Source organism: Parasteatoda tepidariorum, chromosome 10 (genome assembly GCF_982258835.1).
Source record: "Parasteatoda tepidariorum strain Cologne lab strain chromosome 10, Ptep-v5.0, whole genome shotgun sequence".
NCBI classification, from domain to species: domain Eukaryota; kingdom Metazoa; phylum Arthropoda; class Arachnida; order Araneae; family Theridiidae; genus Parasteatoda; species Parasteatoda tepidariorum.
Genome location: NC_141764.1, coordinates 84,364,166 through 84,380,707, shown reverse-complemented (window position 1 = coordinate 84,380,707; position 16,542 = coordinate 84,364,166). Strand labels below are relative to the sequence as shown.

Below are 16,542 nucleotides of genomic sequence, written 5' to 3'. Positions count from 1 at the left end.
TTAAAGTTAACATCATCAATGTTTGCAAGCTTAGAGATCTCAGGATTTCAAAAGAAGTTCATTGCATGTTCTTTAAAGAATTAATTATTTGTTATCCGTGCCATCAGATAAAACTAAATGATTAAAGTGAATATGGTAGCTGATGTGAACTAGCTCGCAAGATTAGCATTTCCAAAGTTATCTGAAATCACGTTTTTATTTTATTTATAATTATGCTTTTAAAATGTGTTCCTATAAAACTAAATAATTTAAAATAAGCAGTGATTGAAATAAAAAAAAAATTATTTATGTACTGAAAATTTAAGAGAAACTAATGGAGAAATGGTCGTTTAAGACAGACTTAAAAATTCGTCATGTTATAACTGACGCCAATGATGCTTCATTAATTTGGTAATAGGTACTAAAAGAAAAATAAGTTGTGTACCAAAAAACAAAATTAATGAGGAAATGGTAGTAATTTGTTTAGAAGAAATGTTAAAATATAATTTACTGTTATTGACGCTAATGATGCTTAATTGAACTAAATAATAGACACTACTGGTGTAACGATAATTGGGGTAATTTTAATTGGTAGCAAATATACCAATGTAGATAAAATGTATTATAGTAGCATATTTTGTACCGATTAAAACTGCATCAATACTGTGCAGTTTTATAATATATACTGTGGAAAGACATTTTTACTTCCCCTCAAAAGTAATATGCATAGGAAAATTGCTTAACTGAGGCAAATTTTGACTATCATGAGTAGGCTTCCGGCAGCAGCATCATGCCAAATGATATTAAATACAGTTAATCCTTATTTTGATAGGATGAACTACTAAAAATGTGTTTAGCTCAATTTAATAGCGTAAAGCCACGGGAAAGGGCAACAAATAATAAATTAATAATTGTTGCTTTATTGTGTGATATGTCTCAGTTTTGTGAATGATTTAAGTGTAGTACTGATTTATTGACTTTTTTTTATTATTTACTATTATTTTTATGTTTAAATAAATTACAATAGTGGTGATTTTAGCCATTATTATTATTTTTTTCAAGATTCGTCCCTTAAGTGTTAAGTCATTAAACTTATTCCAGATATTACTATTTTAATCTGGAAATCTTAAATTTTAGAAAATTTTAAAATAAAGAACAATAAAGCTTTTCAAATTATGATTTGCTTACATAATGCCTAAACAGAGTTTAACGTGATTTTTCTAAAGTATCGTTTGCTTAAAATATTTTGTTTTACATTAAATCGTTTGCATTTGTTCAGTTAAAATCTGTTATAACAAAATTAAAGCTAAAACCTGCTATATAATTTAAGCAGAAATTGTGTTTGTGGAATTCATTCGTCACATTTCAAAATTCGCAAAAATTCACTATTTGAAGGAAAAAATCAATAAATCTCAAATTATAGACTTAAAAAGACACAAAAAAGGATAATTATTTTATTCTATGAAGGAATTCCAGAAGCTGATTGAATATGAATACCGAACTAAAAAGCGAAGAAATGAAATGGAATAAATCGAACTGTAAGTGGTAAAAGCTTTATTATCTTACTAAATTTATTTATCTTAGTGTAAATCTACAAAAAGACACGTAATCTTTCGTTTAGCTTTCTTTTTTTCTTCTTGTTTTTCAAAAATTGGCAATATTGACCAAATTTAAACACGCAATACCTTTTTTTATTGAAGTGTTAAAGTATTGCAAGTGTATTAATAAATATTTTCTGGTTTTAATTTTTTCTTGAATAAATCCATATCTCCCATATTACTTCAGAAATTATTTATTTATTCCTTTATTTTTATACAAAAAATATAATGCTTAGAAAATTTGCAAAAGTTTCATTAGAGGCAAAATTTACGTTTAAAATGAATTATATCTCATTTTGTTTTAAAACCAACGTTAAGTTTTATTAAAATTTGTTAAGTATTAAACTGAATTTTAAAGAAATTTCTAATATTATACCCTTTTTTATTATTTTGATTCTCTACAATAATTTTTCCCTTTTATATTTAATTTATAGTGCCAATTTATGTACTATACAATATACTTGTTATATAACAATTTATATATGCATTTACACTGCTATGCAGTTTCTAATGCCATTTATTATAAGTAATCCTTCAGTGTTATTTTGTTATTATAAAATTGTGCTATTTTGCTTTTGAAATTGAAATATATGAAAACTCTGCATATAAATTTAAAATGAATTAGATTATATTTCATTAAGTTTTATTAGTTCTTCCCTTTTTTAATCTATTTTGGGATAACTTTTACTACTTAAAAATGCTTTGAAATGTCTTTTTTACTTATTCATTAAAAAAAACATATTTTCAGCATTAAAAAAAAATTAAGAAATGGGGCTATTCCGAATTATTTTTTTATCTCTTCAATTCTATAATTTTGTTGTTTTATTAAATACGACCTTTTTTTACCTACAAATTATTTTATTTAGTTATGAATTATTTTTTGTAGGCTGTTCAAAACTTATTCAGATAAAAGTTTGATTGAAAAAATCATTCTCTTTAAAATAGAACTTCATTTCTAGATATTTCTTGATAGAAATTACTGATGCAGGATTTTGCTATACTTTTCTGTATCTATACTGTATAAGTATCTACACTGTGCAGGTATAGATATGTTATTTATTTTTGCTATATATTTAACATGTGTATAAGGAAGTAAGCAACCTTAGAAAATTGATTTTGTTTGAATTAATTTCAAAAAATCAGTCAAAAGCTTTGCCTAATTTTCTTGACATTTATTAGCAGTGAAAAGGTTATAATTTCTTAACATTTATAAGGTAATTAAAAGTGTGAAAATAAACTATTTGATAAGACCAGATAAGAAAAGAGACTAGAGATTTTAAACAGTAACAGTAACAAAACTATTAAAAAATTTCGGCAAATTTTTTTTTATTGATTCTATGCCCAAAAGGTACAATAGAGCCCTGCACTCCATGGCAACTTCATTCAGGCACCGTTATGAAAATATCCCCTGTTTTCTAAATTTGCTCCCATTGTGCAAACTGCCTAGTAGATATGTTGTTTTCCAACCATTTTTTCCGTATGATGATAAAACATTATTGTTTCCCCGGATTTAAATGATATTAAATATGTTAAGATATCTATATGTTTAATCGATCTTTGGCGTGGCATAATTTGGCGTGGGCATAAGGAATTAACTTTTAATCTATTAGATCGTCAACTATTAAATTTGAAAAAAAAGGAAGAAAAAAAAAGATTAAGTTGGTTGAAAGTTATAAAAGGAGTTATTTTATTCATCAGAGTGCGCATCCATATTCTTTCTACACTTTTGGCATGTAAATGGCAGTTTGTTTACGGTAAATGAAATAAAATACTGACTAACAATAGTCAATGAAAACTAGTTTTACAGTATTTTCGGAATAAAATTGTTTTCCTATTAAATAGTTATTCAAATTTAATAATGAACGGTAGTCAGTGCGGACTAGATCTAGTGAATATGGAGGATGGTGAAGAAGTTCTGATTCCAGTTCTTGCAGTTTTTATGTAGCATTATGTTAATCATTTAGTGCAGTGCGTGATTTGATAATGCCATGTAATAATCAGGCAGGAGATGATCTATTAACCTATCTCAGCTTTCTTTTTTCTTTTAGTTTTTGCATAATTTAGTTTAGTTAGCTGTAGTATATTTCTATTGTGATTGATCAGCCATGTTTCATGTAACAATAATGGATCTCACCAGAACTAGAGGACTAAACACTCATTGTCAGTGTTTTTTTCTCTGAATATTACTCTTGGGAGTGTGTTTTGGGGATTTATCCTTGTTCAACCAACATTAAGGCTAATTAAAATTAGGACCAGAAACACTTTATAATGTTTCGTATATTCTGCGATGTCGTGGTTTCAAGTTAGATCTCATACTTCATAATAGTACAAATCTTCAACCTCTTCCTTTTCAATAAAATGAATTTTTAAAAAAATGTTTTTTTTTTTCAATATTCTTTAAGCTAGAGAGTTATGCAGCTTCTTAATAAAAGGGAAAAAAAGCGATAAAATATTAAATAAGCTGGTAAAGATTATATTAGTTATTACTAAGCTGTTCAATTAAAAAGATATAACCTACACATTTTATCCTTGAATTCTTAATAGCTTCATATTCAGTAACCGAAAGTTACATAACATTTCAGAGCTCTAGAGTATCAGTATCAACTGAAATATTCATTCTTAGAAATGTGTTAAATTAAGGAAAGATAAATAAAAGCACATAATAAAAAATATAGCATCTATCAATAATTAAATATATTTTTTAAATATATTTAATTATTTTAAATATATTTTTTGTAAATATATTACATACTTAATTATCGTATATTTTTAGTTATTTTAAAACATAAGCTTTCATACTAACATAAAATTCAAGCCTTCATTTAAATTATATATTACCAGCAGCTTACTCTTTACTGTGTAAAGTTGCTCGTTGTGACTTGCTCATTGTACGAAATATACTTTTACAAATTTATACAAAAAAAATAATAATAATAAACGTATAAATAAAACATTATCTTGGTTTCAAGCGTTTTGATTCATTTTTATTTTTTTGTGTTGTAATTGAAATTGGTGATGAAATGCTGATTACTAAGAAGTTGAAATTTAATCTTTTATTACTAACAAGTTAGTAAGCTCTTTTATCTTTTTTTTTAAAAAAAAATTCAATTAAATCACTGGAAAATATATTTTAAGTAGACTTTTCAGTTTTATCATGTGAAGAAAATAGTCCTGTTTCCATTTCGCGGATGTTCAGTGGACAGAAAAGTCACATGAAAAGATTTTTCATAGTTCACCGAGAAATACAAATAAATATATAAATCAATGCATAAAAAATAAAACAAATGTTAGAAAAAAATGAAATAAAAAGGGAACACCTTAAATAACCTTTGACTGATTTGACTTTCATATTCTAGGATTCTACCTTAACGGTTCACGGAGGATGTCCTGAAATATGCTAATTAATTAGTGCGGACGATACTTTAATTTAGGAAATCAGACACAAAAACGTACTTTCTCTGAATTAGCATATCTTTTTTTTTCGATGATTCAAAAAATATGGGGAGGGTAGTCATAATCTAGGAAATATGGTCCAAATAATCTAGGCGAGAGAGTAGTCGAATGTTTGGAACTCTTTAATGTTAATTTCATTTTTTACGTAATTCGCTGAATCTCGAGAACATTTTAAGTGAATCAAAAAATCATTGCACACTATTGAAATCATTTATTCAAAGAAAATTTCACCTAAAAAATAATATGTTATTTGATAATGGGTGAAAAAATCTGATGAGGTATAAAATTTTTTATATCACTTTAAAAGTATGTAATTTTAAACAACAAAATACAAAATTTGGATGAAATCAGTTTCTGAATTGTACAATTTTAAAATATGGTTTATAACAGAAGAAAAAAGGAACTTAAAAGTTATAAGTATCCCTAGGAAAGCATTCGGAAATAATCAAGCTTTAGTCAGAGCAATTTCAACAGTCAAAATGAATCTTCCTAGCATCAGTTGTTCTAAAGTTAGCACTTAAACTTTTACCCGAATTAGCTCTTGCCCTTTATTAGCTCTTCTTTATTATCTTATTATTAGCTCTTGCCTCCAGAGTTAATAACAACTGTATTTCTGAATCGAGAAGCGGAAAAATTATATTTTTATGTAAATTATTGTGTATCAAGTTAGGCTCCGGGGATAGGATTCTGTTATTTTACAAAATAAAGCTGGAAAAACAAAGATACAAAAAAATATATCTAATTTACCCTTGCAGAAGCATATACACTTTTTATTAAAGAATATCCAGCACACAAAATGGGATTTAGCAAGTTTGCTAGCTTAAGACTAAGACACGTCTGTTTGCGCAAATAAGCTATCAAATAAATATTGTCTATGTATTTACCGTATTGTTTCTTTATTTCCCATGAAAACGTTATGCTCTTGCTAGAAATATCACTAATCTTTTCAAAAAGTGTCAGATCAATCACAGAGTTTAAAAACACAGATGATTAAGCTAATGATTACAGTAATGATTAAGCTAATTTTTATCTATGCATTCTCAATACGTGTCACGTTAATATCCTCCTTCTCTTATTCCCATGCGAAAGACATGGAGAAGTTAGCTGGATGAATTATGCGCCAAGTGGCGTGAAGAGCCGGTATAAGTAAGTGATGATAGTCACGAGACATGCCTGCTCCAAACATGTAGTAATCGTAGAGCTCTCAAGCTCCATAAACCTTTTGTTAAAAGTCTTACATTGGTGCAAATGTATTTGAATAAACTGAAGTTTCATCTAAACAGTGGTTCAAATCATAGGATGGAGCAATTAGAAAAAAAGTATGGTCAAAATTACAAGAATATGGTGAAAGTTACCATGCTTCTGTCTCTATTTGAACACCAAAGAGCTCGGTAATATTTACGAAAGAGCTATGGTAAGGATTTTGGCACAATTAGCAATGAAATATGGTTTTGCATTACGAAATAAAATTTGGTAAATGTTGTAAAATTAAGTAATTATATCATGATACATTAGAGCATGACAAAATACAAAATCCATACATTTTGTTTAAATTTAATTTTCAGTTTTGTATTTTTCACAAAAAGTGTGGTAATAAGAATTGTAATTTGGAAAACTGGAATTCCCAGTAAACAGTTACTATCCGAACGGAAAAATTCTCCAAATAAATGGTTTAGATGCCGTATATTTTAGTTTTATTAGCCAGAATTACATTTTTTTCCAGAAATATCATTACCATACAGTACGGTAGTTTTGCCAGAAGTTCTTCGCGCCGTGTGTGCTAGTACGAATCAAAACTCGTGGTGTAGAGAATGATGTAATTGATGTGTTGAGAAAATTACTGCCTAATCTCCAATGACATTATCAACTACACAATTATCCCTACAGTTATATATAGCATGACGAAAGACAATCGGCTCATTAGCGAAGAACATCATCAACGCTTTCTATGAACTATTTTCGTGAAGATTGGAATAATGTTATTTCTGAACTTTATGCTGTAGTTTCTGATTATCAAAACCATGAAAAATACGTGGTTGTGTTTAGCAAATCAGTTACAAAAAGATTCTTCCAAGAACGCACAGAACTGAAAAAATCTGAAGTATTGAACTTAAATCAGATGGTGCATCACAGCACTTTAACGAAAAATACAATATTTTTTTAATGATATTAAATACGAGGCCAACAATCTGGCATTTTGCAACCGCATTGCATTGCAAAGTCCCTGATGATGGAGCTGGGGTCACCACAAAATGCCCTGCAAGAGAAAAAAAAGTAGATCTAGAAATATAGATCCAAGAGTTTGCAAATGATGCTAAGAAGATCTGCCCAGGGATTAATATTCTGATTGAATCCAATAAAAATTTGAATAATCAAAAGTTGATCCTGATAGGAAATGAATAATAAGTAATAATGAGGTAAGAAGAATGCCCGGAACAAGAGAGGCACGCTGTTTTTGGTTCTGTCCACATGTTGTATTTTATACAAAACGTGAAATAAGAACCCTATATAAGTTTAAACTTTATTTTCAACAGCAGCGAAGAAGAGCAGTCGGTGTTTGAATTCTAATGAGAAGATATTTCAATGTGGACAGAGGGTGAATGTCACTAACGAAAATGAATTAATTCACGATTACAAAGAGTAAATACTCTTTGTAATCAATGCATTATAAAATTTAAAATTACTATTTACAAATATAGAAAATAAACAATACCTGATCAAGTATTTAGTTGTTTGACACGAAGATAGCTTACAAATTTGAGCTTGAGGAACAGGCCATCTGTTACTATATAAAGAAAAATTGTTAAAACTACTGCATTAATAAATTCTCGAGGCTATTACAGAAATTTAAGTATTCCATTTTATTTATTCATAAAACATACAGATTGTAGTTTTTTTACAAAATAAAAATGTTATATTTTAACTTAGAGTAAAAAAAAGCCAAATGCTGTCTAAAATGTTATACGTGTACGATAGTAAGTATTTTTTTTTTTAAAAGATACTTCCTGTAAATTTTATTCACGTTTTATAATTAAGGTTTGTTCAAATTTTGTACCATTTCAGAGAAGTTGGTCATTTGCTTAAGACATTCTGTATCCATGTCAGTTTTTTTTGTCCTTTTTTGCCCATAGAGGTGAAATACAGTAGAGCGTGCAAATCACGATAGGTTTTGCCTGCATAACGAAACCGCGTGATTGTATGGTGAATCCAGCTGCGGAACTGTAGGGTGAAGAAAATCGATTCTGGCAATTTCAATCCCGAAATCTTGAAACATGGTGGTTTATTGTGCAGTATTTGGTTGCACAAAAAATTTGTTAAAGGGAACCCTCGTACATTTCATGCGTAAATTAATTTATCACTTTTTTGGAATTACAATTTTTTTTATTTATTATATAAATGGACTTTTAGAATGTTTTTCTTTTCCTTAGAACATCACATTAATCCCGATTATTCCATTTTATTCATTCCTAAATCAAAATTTTGTACATTCAAAACTACTTTACTAAATATAAACGAATAAGAACGCAATTTAACCAGAAAGTAATAATTAGGTTATGCAATAATATTAATGCATCATTTTAATATTTTTAATTTTAGTACTAAAATGCAGTAGGTGAAGTTTTGGCGACTTTGTTGTTTCTTTCCTTGTTGTTTTGTATGCTGTTTACTTTGGGTGCATTTTTTTCTTTCTCTATGATATTTGTGAAAGAATAAATTTTTCAATATTTTTTTTAATTTCAGCAGCTTGTTTTGAATTATATTGATCATAATATTCATTTGCTCACAGAGAAGAGGGTTAGGAAAGATTATAAGAAACTATTAGATAAATAAAACCAAATTTTCACAGTTAACTAAGGTTTTTTGATGAAATTGTCGGATCTTTTTAAGTTGAAACCGTTAGCTTTTTTCTAATTTCAATAATATAAAAAAACTTGAGAAAATAAGCTGATATATTAAAGTTCATGATTGTATTTGAAAACTGCAAACAAAATCAGAAAGCTTAAAAGTGTGAAGTGGATTTTTCTTAGTCTTTTTAAGGTGATCCACAAGTTTTATTTTCCGAATCCTTGAAAAATCAAAAATCATTTCTTGTAAACATTTTCAAAAATTCTAAATACCTGAAAAAATATCTATGATTTTACAAGATGCAGAACTATAGTAAAATATATCTTAGCTTAAAATTTAAACGCTTTTTTTATTTACTCGATAAATCAATCAAAAAATTATCATGCAGGGCTGTTACGAAATAATTTCAAATATTATAGAAAACTACTGAATCAGATTGCAGCAAGTTTTATAAAAACATACATATTTATAATTTTTAAAAATAGTAATTAAAAATTCTTATTCAAGCTCGAAAATTTTTCTAAAAATGCTAGCAATTTTGTTCAATTTATACACATTAAAAAGTTGAAAATCTAAAATAATTTTTAATCTAGCAAAATCTTGTTGAAAATTGATTTAATTTACTTTACTGCTCCACTAAACTTAACACTCCCGAAGCTTTTAACTTTCCTCCATTGCCTGTATATGGACTAAACACGAATCTGACAGAAAAGAGAACTCATCTCAACTGTCACACGATGCCTTTATCTCTCCTTTAAAATCACCGAATGAGAGAGAGCAAAACACGTGACTGTGGGACTCTGATGTTTGAGACAAAGAGAGATGGTGAAACCCAATAGTGGACTTGTTCTATTTGTATTACAGCTCTATTTGTCTGTCACGGCATATTTTCAATTTATTAATTAAAATGTTTTTTCCTTTAAGCAAATGTTTTTAATTATTTTAAATTTAGAGATGTGTAAGTTGCCACGTAGCAAAATTTGTGAAGATATCTTAATATTTAGTGGCTTAAAGTGGGCAAAAAGTTGCCTGATGTCACTCATGAAATTGGTTGTCCTCTTATTTTGTATGTCATTTATTTGTAGTTCACGTTTATGCATTAAAAAATTTCTTTAAAATTAAGTTGCAAGCAAATACGCCAAAGTTACAAATAACAAGTTAAGATCGTTATTATATTTCATCCAAAAACTTAAACAAAAAATATCCATTTATCAATATCTATGAAAGCAATATAATTATTAAATACATTATTATTGTTATAAGCAGATTTTAGATTTATAAACATATAATTTGAATATATTAAGCGATTATCTTAATATTCTTCATCAATAATACATTTTATTTTGCTAGGATGGTATTAAAGTAGAACGCATTAATATATAATTGTTTGCACATTAAATTTTAACAAGTTAATGAGCAGTTTTTAGAAGAATCTTCTGTCCCAAAGCTCTAAAAATAGGGCTGCAAATCAAGTAAATGTTTATTTTTTGCAAATCGTGCTACATTCACACGCAATCATCAGATTTGTGGGTTAGCACGAAAACCATTATGACCATACACTTCATGGCATATTCATTTAAGAATAGCGGTGTTTAATAAAAATAGCACATTTTTGTTCTCAAATATGAAATAAAATAAAGTATAAATGAAATCTGAATTGTTAAGCTGGACGACTGCTTTTACTCTCATCTAGTACAACGTCACAATTTAATTCATGTGAAAATTGTTTCATTACTTAAAATTTTTCTTCGTGTGTATGTTTATTCATTCAAAGTAGGGTTGTTTGCTGGAGACAAAGATATAAGGGCTATTCATTGCATAAATAAACTGCTTTTAAAATAAAGTTAGAACTTCATTTACGGTGTTTAGTATATTTATATTAAAAACGCAAGTGGTTAAAATTTGAGTTGTTAAAATGCCATTGATCATTAATTTTTTAATTGCAATGAGGGATACTTTATTAGTATTGAAAATTAACGATAAATATCGAAATATAATAGATAAATATTGATTAAAAATACTTCAATAGCTATATTTGAACTGAAATATCGATACGGTTCGAAATTGTTTTTTTTTTTTAAGAAAACAATGCATTTCTCAATACGTTTACTTGCACAGCAAAAGCGCCTCACTTTTTCATGGAAATGGCCTATCAGTTTTCGTAGTGTTAAGAACCACTAATATTCCATTTTTATGTTGTCATCTGTTTATAATAGTAAACAGAACTTAAAAAAATTAGCTACACTTTTTAAAAGTGCTGCTAATCATAAGCATTTTAAGAAGGTTTTTTTTAAAGAAAAGTAGGATGTAATATTTTTAGAAATAAAGATTTTTAATCTTATGAATAAAATAAAATTTTTTTTATTTTTTAAAACGTTTTATTCAAATGTTTTTAACATGAGTTGAAAATATTTTAATATAAGTGATTTATGAATGAGATTTTTGCTTAAATATTTTGGCACTTACATTTCGGTAATAAAAAAGGTTATTTTGAGCACACACGCAAAATGCGCATTTTTGCACTAAAGTTATTTTGCTTTAGTTAATTTCGTACACCAGGAGACTAGAGAGGAATTATATAGTGTACAAATTTTAATTGCAATGTCAAATAATTTTAATAGTAAATTATTTGTTTTAGATTTTTTTCATAAAAAAACACTTTATGAGAAAATAAAAAATATAATTAAATTGCAAACAGTTTACTCACCTTATTTGCAATGAAGCACTTAGAGTTTACCGGGAAAACTTTAGTGTGTATATTTAAAAATATAAACAAAATTGTAAAAAATTCAGTTATTCGAAATAAATTCGTTTCATTTTAAGAACCTGTATAATCTTACCTTTAAGTTCGGTTACCGGGAATTATATAAAATAGTTTAATTTTAAATAAATTTACATGCTAATTCATGTATTTAACAGACTTAAAAAAAACTTAATTTTTTAACGTTATGAGTTTTCAGAAAATTGAATTCTTTAAATTTCGTAGTTTTAGCGTGTTCAGCGTTTTAGTAAATAATAAAAATAGAAAAAATGTTCACAAGACAAGTACTTCCAATTTAGGACTTCCGAAATTCACTATTTTTTCACCTATTCACTAATATTTCCTTACGGACCTCAACATATTTATTTATGCACAACATAAACAGAAGTTCCCGGTTGAGGTTGCTACTTTCAACCTTTTTAATGTTTACGAGATAAAACGTGAACCTGAACAAGGTACGCTAAAATAATTTAATTTTAATAACAAAAACCAAACGAATGCCAAAAATTATTTGCTTGCATATCTTTTATCTACCTATTAATAGCAATATATCCTTAATTACATATAGCTTTATAAAATAATTTGAAATAATCTTTCGATTTTTAGCGTAGTGCTTAATCTTATATTGAGTAATTAGATATTACATAATGTACAAATAATTTTAGAACTATTTCCATTTCATAAAATTCCTGAACTCAGCGAGGTAGTTAATTTAAACAAACTAAGCGATCAGTTCGAAGAAGCGTCGAGATTCAAAAATTCCCGGAATCAGCGAAATCTGATTGCGATGAAGCAATTGTTCAGAAAAGGGGTGATCCTTTTAAACTATCTTCCGATCAGAATTCAATCTCCACCCGCCACTGCTTCCTCCAGAAAAGCATCAACTCATTGTGTTTTCCCACACCTAACAGCTGAGAAGTTGGAGCGAAGGGTGACGAGACAATCCTAATCCCGCCGGGGCGCAACCCCCGAAGCGCCCCCTTAAGAGGGCGCTGTCACGACAATCAGTGGGATCCAGGAAAGGCGGCAGGGGCTTGGCAGTCAGTGGCTTTCCGCAGCAGAAACCGATGGTTGTCCGTCGGAGACAGCGCCCGGGACCCTGGCTCCCGCGCCGCTCTGGGACTATGTTGGACCCTTTCTGATAACTGCAGGCGGCGGCCAGTATGCCTGTTAGGAGGGGCCATGTCGCCCCACAGACCACCTACGTCGACAGCATCATACGAAAGTTCGAGGGCCTTAGTGAGTACCAAAACAAACAATATTTTTATCTACCTTTTCTCTGTACAGCTCTTTGGAGTAGTACCTTCTGTATCGATCCCCGCAACATGGCGCGTGGATAGTGTAGATCTCTTTGCTTCTGTGACATAGTAATTCCTAAACCTAAGATTGGAAAGAAAAAATAAAGCATTCGTCGACTAGGATTGTGCTGATCTGCTGTATCTAAACTTTAAGAGTAATAGGTCAAACGAGTGCCCATATTTCCCATTGACAAGGATGCGATCCGGGATTAGAAGACGTGTGGATGGGGATGTTCGAAGAGAGAATCCGACTCCAAAAAGAGCATTAGGAGCAATGGCGGGTTTTAGCATCCTTTTTGGATGCAGTGGCGCGTTTATACAATAAATATTAAATCGGTCATAGAAAATTAATTTTGATTTATTGTATTATTGCATCACCTTATTAAATGTCAGAACTGTTTATTTTACTTATATACGTGATTAGTTTTAATCCGCTATTGGGGTTCCTCGAGAAAGAAAGCATGCTGATCAAAAAGTAAACATTGATTGTTTACTGCTTTGCTTAGAAAATGAGAGAGAAATATTATAGCTTTAGCAAAGATTTTTTACATGGTCTAACTGTAATGAAATTCTAATATTTATTTTTGAATTTAAGAAAAAGTCTTAAACTTTTAGAATATCTATTTTGAAATAGGGGTGAATTCAGGAGGTGATGATTTAGTTTCACTTTAATTTAATTATCCTTGTTGTTAAGTTTTGTACTGAAAATTCAATTATGTTTTAATTAAACCTTTAGTTATCTATTTTATATTGTTAGAAATAAAAATAAATCGTACCATTTGACTGTAATAATTTTGGGGTCAATAACTTCAAACATTAATTGCTTATAATTTAAAAATGTTATGTAAATTGTTAATAAAATTTATTGAAAAATAAATAAGAATAAAAAGCATTTATGAAAAGTGTTGTGTAAATAATAAGAATTTATCGTGTTTTAAAAATGAATGATAAAATAATGGAAATGGAAATCATAAATTGAATGGAAAATGGAAAATCAATGGAAATTGAAAGGGAAAGTTTGATAGCATTCCCAGTAGTTTTCGTAATAAAATACAAACATCATAATAAATACTATTTTAATGTAATACGAGCTTCAGTTTTATGACTTGAATAAATTAATTAAATCAAATTAAGTTGAGTCAAAACTTGCTTTTATAAATAAATATATTTTAAAAAACGTTCATATTTTTATGACAAGAATTTTACTTTTTAACAAAAATATTAATGATATTTGGTGAATTTTTGTCAGGAATTTATCTATAAATAACCCATGCAGCAGAGATAAGTATTAATTACGTGAAAATAACGTTAAAATGCCACAAGGTTTAGAGCAAAAAAACGTTTATTTAAAACGTTTTATTTCCGTTTCGAGTGGTAGTCTCGAATTAGGTAAAAAAGCGTTTATATTTGGGCTGTTTTTAACGTAAAAATGACGGATTTTTGCCGTTATTTTGACTAAGGTGAATTTCGTAACCAATTTTTAACGTATTTTTTACGTTTTTTTCACCAAACTATTTACGTATATTTTTGGTTCTATAAATTCGTTATTTTCACCAAGAATATTTACGTGTTTTTAACGCTTATTTTTATTAAAATAACGTACATTTTACGTTATTTTAACCAAAATACAAACGTATTTTATCCATACTATTTACGTATTATTAACGCTTATTTTGAGCTTTATTTACGCATTATTGACGCTTATATATCAATATTTTTAACGCTTATTTTGAGCTAGGTGAATTGATAAATTTTTCGCGAAAATTTAACTAAATTAATTTCAATTTATCGTAATTTTAACCGAATTGTTAACAATAGCATATTTTAAGTTTTTTTTTTTTAACTAAGAAGGAAAGAAACCATTCCGTATTTTAATGTTTACGCTGCACTAATTACACTAAAAAATATAGCATTTACTTTTTATTTAAAAAAAAACTTTTAATTCTTTTCGAACTAAAACTAAAATAACGGAAAATAGCCGATATTCATGTTTTTTTTTTAGAATCCTAGAAAAAGCTTGTTTTTAATCTCACACTTTCTGTAAATTTTTACAATTCAAATTATAACTCAACGAATATGGAATGCAAATCTTTCTACCTCTTCACAGCAGCATACTAGTTTATTTATGAAGTTTCATGTCCCTCAGGAATTTTTTACATTTTTCATTCCTAAAAGTTTGTAATATAAAGAATTGGTAGAAGAAAAAATTACTCAATACTTACATGATTTTCCAAACCCATATGGAAAAAAAATATTTTTTTTTTAGTTTAAATTAATAATTAAGAAATCTACTGCTGTCCTCAAGTCCATGTTTCCAAATTGCTTGCTGGAAATTATCTACTCTTCTGGAATGCTTTTGGGTTCATTATTTTTTTTTTAAATGCATATATTTTAATTTTTAGCTTGAAAAATTTGACTAAAATTTACTTTAACACACACACGAAGTAAAAAAAAAAATATTAACCAAATTTACCATTTGATTTGTTTACTTACTAAAATTACAATTTTTCTAAGTCTTATGTTCGTAAAACTAAAATTTTTAATCCAGAAGAGCAGTTAACTAAATAATTTTAAATACAGAAAAAAACATTAAATCAAATAAGATTTATTAAGTTTTATTTATTTTACAACTATCATACAATATATTTACAATATATAGATTTACAATTATAACACATCGCCACAGATCTGAAACATTCGTAACTTCTTCCATCCCGCTGTTACTATCACCTCTTCACTGCAATGTTCCTGGAAAACAAATAAATATTTTAGCATATGAAAAAAAAATATACCGGACAATAATATTAAATTGTTACAACCAACAGTAGATTTCTAAAACGAAGCAATACTGACTAGATAAAATACAGTTAAATAAAAAATTTTAAAAAAATATTAAAACTGTTTATTATTTTCATGGAATTTCTACTAAGTATATATCGATTGAGTACATCCAAATACTTAGATATAAGAAAATCTATTTTACAAATTTTAGTCACATATTACACAACAAAATTACATACATATACAGCACAAATCTGAATTAGAATATTTCATAATTTTTTTTTATCCTAACTAAATCTTACATTGAAGCCAGCAGTAAGTTATAAACAAAACATAAAATTATTTTTCGTGTGGCTTTGAGGAGAACTCCTCCAGACTTTTAGTCTGGTGCTGCCGGCTGCTTTGGTAACAAGTAAGAGCACAATGAAGGAATAAAGGTGTCAATTGGTTTACCCACACTGACCTAAAATCAAGACAAAACTATTCACAAAACACTCCTATTTGAAATTACTTTTTCTCATAACTGCAGTACTTGCCACGACATGTGCCCATTGTCAGGTAAAGTACTCCTAAAAGCTGCCCTATACTTTCTGTTTATTTACTTATCATCAGAATTTTATTTTCCTCTCTCATTCTTTTCATTTTTTATTGCTCCTTGGCTGCAATTTTCATTCCTCTTCAGAATATTTTGCAAGAACTTTGTAGTTCAGAAACACAATTCGATTAGTTTCAGTTATGTAATTTTTAATTTCTCATTTATTAAAACAGTAAAAATACTATGCCTTTTAACACTAACAGTATCTTTAATATACAAAAGGAGTAATTT

General features: G+C 28.2%; 1 protein-coding gene across 12 annotated transcripts in view; it reads left to right on the top strand.

The window, feature by feature from the left end:
- The first annotated feature begins 12,614 nt into the window (after window positions 1-12,614).
- Window positions 12,615-16,542, top strand: part of LOC107448675 (voltage-gated inwardly rectifying potassium channel KCNH6) — a 346,703-nt gene continuing 342,775 nt past the window's right edge. For 10 of the 12 annotated variants that reach the window (XM_071184215.2, XM_071184213.2, XM_021146337.4 and 7 more), the window contains exon 1: window positions 12,664-12,876. In XM_071184215.2, coding sequence (XP_071040316.1) covers window positions 12,801-12,876 — 76 coding nt within the window. In that variant the 5' untranslated portion in view covers window positions 12,664-12,800. Of the gene's footprint in view, window positions 12,877-16,542 lie in introns of all 12 variants that reach the window. The other 2 variants (XM_071184212.2, XM_071184214.2) reach the window with 2 other exon arrangements.